This window comes from Ichthyophthirius multifiliis (assembly GCF_000220395.1).
Source record: "Ichthyophthirius multifiliis unplaced genomic scaffold scaff_1120509251445, whole genome shotgun sequence".
NCBI classification, from domain to species: domain Eukaryota; phylum Ciliophora; class Oligohymenophorea; order Hymenostomatida; genus Ichthyophthirius; species Ichthyophthirius multifiliis.
The window spans coordinates 3,521-7,818 of NW_004085868.1; the positions used below are offsets into that span (position 1 = coordinate 3,521).

Genomic DNA, 4,298 nt, shown 5'->3' on the forward strand with positions numbered 1-4,298 from the left:
ACAATAAAAAAATATTAATATATAATTTATATATACTAAATAAAATCTCTAAATTTTAATATTAAGTATTATTTCAAACTAGAAAAAAAATTAAACATAATTTTTTTACAATTATAAAAAATAAGTATAATGAAATTTTTTATATATTTTATATATATTTGAAAAATATTGCTTATCATTTAATTTTTATATATATAATATTAATTATATAAATAAATAATTATTTTTTTTCATTATTATACCTATATTATAAACTATAATATTATTCTAATATTTATTTTATTTTATTGATAAAAATATAGATTTTTTTTAATAATCCATTCTTAAAAAAATAATCCTAAACTAAAATTAATATGCTGCTCTAATTTAAAATATACCCAATCTAAATAAATCAAAGACGTCCTAAAATATACCAATCAAATATATAAAATCATCTAGATTTAGTTTTCATTCATTTATTAAATTTCTATGTAAAGATATTCTTCCTATAAATATTAACAAAATTTTATAATTATTTTTATTCCTATATAATTTTTTTTATAGTAAAATATATATATATATGTATTTTATCTTTCTTTTTTATATATTTAGTCTTAAAATATAAAAATTAATTTTTTTTGGCATTAAAATTTATATACCACAAAAAAAAAATTTAAAAAAAGTTCCAATAATATATTTTTTTTATGATTTAACATATAGATTTTTCTTGTGTTTTTAATAGTATTATAAAAACTACAAATAGTTCAATGTTCACATGTTGTTATTGGTAATTATACTAGATTTTATTTTAAAATTCCAATAATATTTAATATAATTAAATTTATAAAAATGAAAAAATTAATTTATATTAATTTAAATATATTTTTTTTTATTTATTTATTATATTAATTAACTTTATTAGATATAATAAATTATAATTTAAAATTTTATATAATTTAATACATATATTGTATATTTTATTAAACATATAATAAAATATAAAAATTATTATAATAAATTTATTGTAAAATATTTTAATATATATATAATATAAAATTTATTTTTAGGAATTTTTATATTTAATTATTAAAAATAATTTTAATTTATAATAATTACGTCTATTTTTTAAATTTTTTATAAACATTAATATTTTAAAATGATAAAAAGCAATGGAACTAAAAACAAATTAATATATAAAAAATTGTTTCATAATAAAAATTCATATAATAAACATATATTTTTTTTAACAGCTATTCATTATTAAATCTATTTAAAATTGCATTAAGAACTTAAAATATAATTTTAACATCTTATAGAAAATTTACTAAATTATAATAAATATATCATAATATTTTTTTTTAAATAATATTTAAAATTTAATAAATTATTTTAATTTAAATATATATTTGATATATATTTAATTTTGTATATATATATATATATTTAAATTATATAAAAATAATTTTTTTTATTATTTTATTTGACGAAATATAATATTGTTATAAAATAATAATAAATAATTAAATTTTCAAATTAATATTTATATTATTAAATGTGTTAAGTTTTTTTTTTTTTTAATAAATTCTAATATATATTTATGTAATATTAAAGATAGTTTTGATTCATAATAATACGTTTTTACTTAACCTATAAAATTTATTATTTTTAATATTTTAAGATTTATTTCCTATTAAATAAAAATATATAATAAAATTTATTTATTAAAATTAATATTATCAATCCTTTTAATTTATAATTTATTTTATTAAATTAGTTTTTTTTATACAATAATTTTATGTTTAAAAATAAAATATTTTTTTTCTAATATTAATAATTCATAAAGAATTTATTATTTATAATTTTTACAGTTTTTCATTTTTTGAATTTACCATTGTTCATATCTAAATTTACTATAATAATAAATGAGACAAAATATAAAAACCTATAAAATTAAATAATTAATGTATTATTTAAATAATTTTTACATAATAATTTGTGGAAATAAATATTAATAAATAAATTCTTTTCTAATAAAATAATAAAATAAAACTATATTATATTATATAATTTTTTATAATTAATAATATTCAAATTTATATAAAAATAAAATAAAAAATTAAAATAAAATGGTTAATAAAAAGTTAGTTTTATTATTATTTTTATAATTGATTATAATTAAAAATGATAGTTCATTAATATATCCGCTTAAAATTTATAAATATTGGATTGAAATCGAAGAATTATCTGCTGTAATAATAAGACCAATATTGGAAAATTAAGAAAATTATTACTATTTACTTTATTTAGATTTTTAAGGTTTTTTAATAAAGTATATAAAACTAGAAGGAATTACCGATGCAATATTCGAAAGTACCTATTTTATTGAACTATAATAGAGTAGTCTAAAATTATTTTTAGTAAATACTATACATCATAATTACTAAGTAATAGATGTTATATAAATTAATTCAATGTTTAACAGTAGTGTATACAAAGTACCTAATCCATAATAATTTTCTTTATCAAATAAATATACTAAAGATTCAGTTCCAATTAATGTTGTGAAAAGTTAAAAAATAATATTTAATAATCAATATTACGCATTTTATAAAAATTATTTTTTTGATGATAATTGTGAATAAGCCCAAATTCCATAACATGATGTAAATGAAATATCAGGATATTGTTTTACAAATAAAATTATTGTTTTTCATAGTATTGATGGACGCCTTGGGATTATGATTTATAAAGGAAAATAATACAATATGTCAGAATTTCCTAAATATAAGTGCATTATAGAAATTGATGATAATATTGGCCTTGTTATGAAATCAAAGAAATAAATAAGCTTGTCTTAATTTATCTATTCTGGAAATACTGTTACTTTGAATTAGAAAATATTTCTCAACTCATCGGAATTTTAATTTTCTGATATTTTGGATTTTGGAATTGGGAAAAAAATTATTTGCTTGGGAAATAATGGAGCTTGGTAATTTTACGATTTGGTTACTTTTGAACAAGTAAAATTGACAAATGATAGTTCACCAATTTAATTTGGAAAATACTATGATATTTTGACTTATGAATCAATTATTATTTTTGGAAATATTGTGTATGATATATCTTATGATTCAGCTTTAAATAGAGTTCGAGTGATCTAAAGAGCAGATTAAAAAAATAAATATTATACACTTCCTATAAATGACCATAGAAAAAGATATTAATTTAAAAAAGGAGAAGTTTTAATAGTGGATGATGAAAATCATAATGATTAATATCTCTATATGTAAAGTGTTGAAAACATACTTTGTAGAGATACTGAGTATATAAATAGTAGTTTAAAATGTATTTAATGTAAAATTAATGAAATTTTTGAAGGTGATAAATGTGTAGCTTGTCCTGAAGGGACATTTAAGCTAAATAATAGCGATAGAATATGCACTCAATGTATGAAAGCTATAAAAGGATGTATATCTTGTACTAATGATGGAACATCTTGCATTACATGTGATAAAGATTATCATAGAAATAGTTTGGGTAAATGTATTGTTAATTGTAAAACTCATGAAAATTTGTCTCCAGAAATATGTACTTCGTGCAATAATTTTTAAGTTTTATAAACTAAAAATAATACATGTGTAGAACTTTGTGATTCTAATTAATATATAGAGTCTAGGTTTTTGAATCCTAAATGTAAAGATTGCAATAGTACATGCAGAGGATGTAGAAATGCGATTTCTTGTAAATCTTGTGCATATGGCAAATTTTTAAATACTAGTACTTAGTTATGTGAAGAATGCGATAATTCATGCGCTACTTGTGAAGATGGTACTGATAAAACTAATTGTCTGTCTTGCTCATTACCTTTATATTTGCAATAACTGGAAAAAAAATGCGTTAAAGAATGTTATCCAGGCTATTATATTAATACTTCTAACAAATGTTAAGCATGCAACAAATCATGTGCTACATGTTAAAATGGGGCTTCTTGTAGTACTTGCCCTTCCGGTTTTTTTAAAAATGAAGAGAATAAATTATGCGATTAATTATGTGATCCTAAATGCAAAACATGTTTATTTTCAAAATCTAATTGCCTTACTTGTAATGACCCTTATTATTTATAAACTAATCATACTTGCACAAAATTATGTTTGTCAAATGAATATCCGGATGATACGAAAACATGCTAACTGTGTAATAAATCATGTCTAACATGTATTAACGGAACTTCATGTTCTACATGTGCAGATGGAATGTATTTAGATTCTGTTACTAAATATTGCAAGCTGTGCACTACTGTTAATTGCAAAGCTTGCGAT

General features: G+C 17.3%; 1 protein-coding gene across 1 annotated transcript in view, besides 2 other annotated features; it reads left to right on the forward strand. All coding sequences in view use genetic code 6, as the record gives it.

Annotated features, from left to right (window-relative positions):
• Positions 1-186: 186 nt before the first annotated feature.
• Positions 187-224: a microsatellite.
• A 1,112-nt stretch (positions 225-1,336) lies between these two features.
• Positions 1,337-1,387: a microsatellite.
• Positions 1,388-2,450: 1,063 nt separating this feature from the next.
• Positions 2,451-4,298, forward strand: part of IMG5_205720 (zinc finger lsd1 subclass family protein, putative) — a gene marked incomplete at both ends in the record, with an annotated part of 3,297 nt that continues 1,449 nt past the window's right edge. Inside the window, one exon of the mRNA XM_004023727.1 lies at positions 2,451-4,298. This exon is cut by the window's right edge and continues 1,449 nt beyond it. Within this exon, the coding sequence (XP_004023776.1) occupies positions 2,451-4,298 (1,848 nt within the window).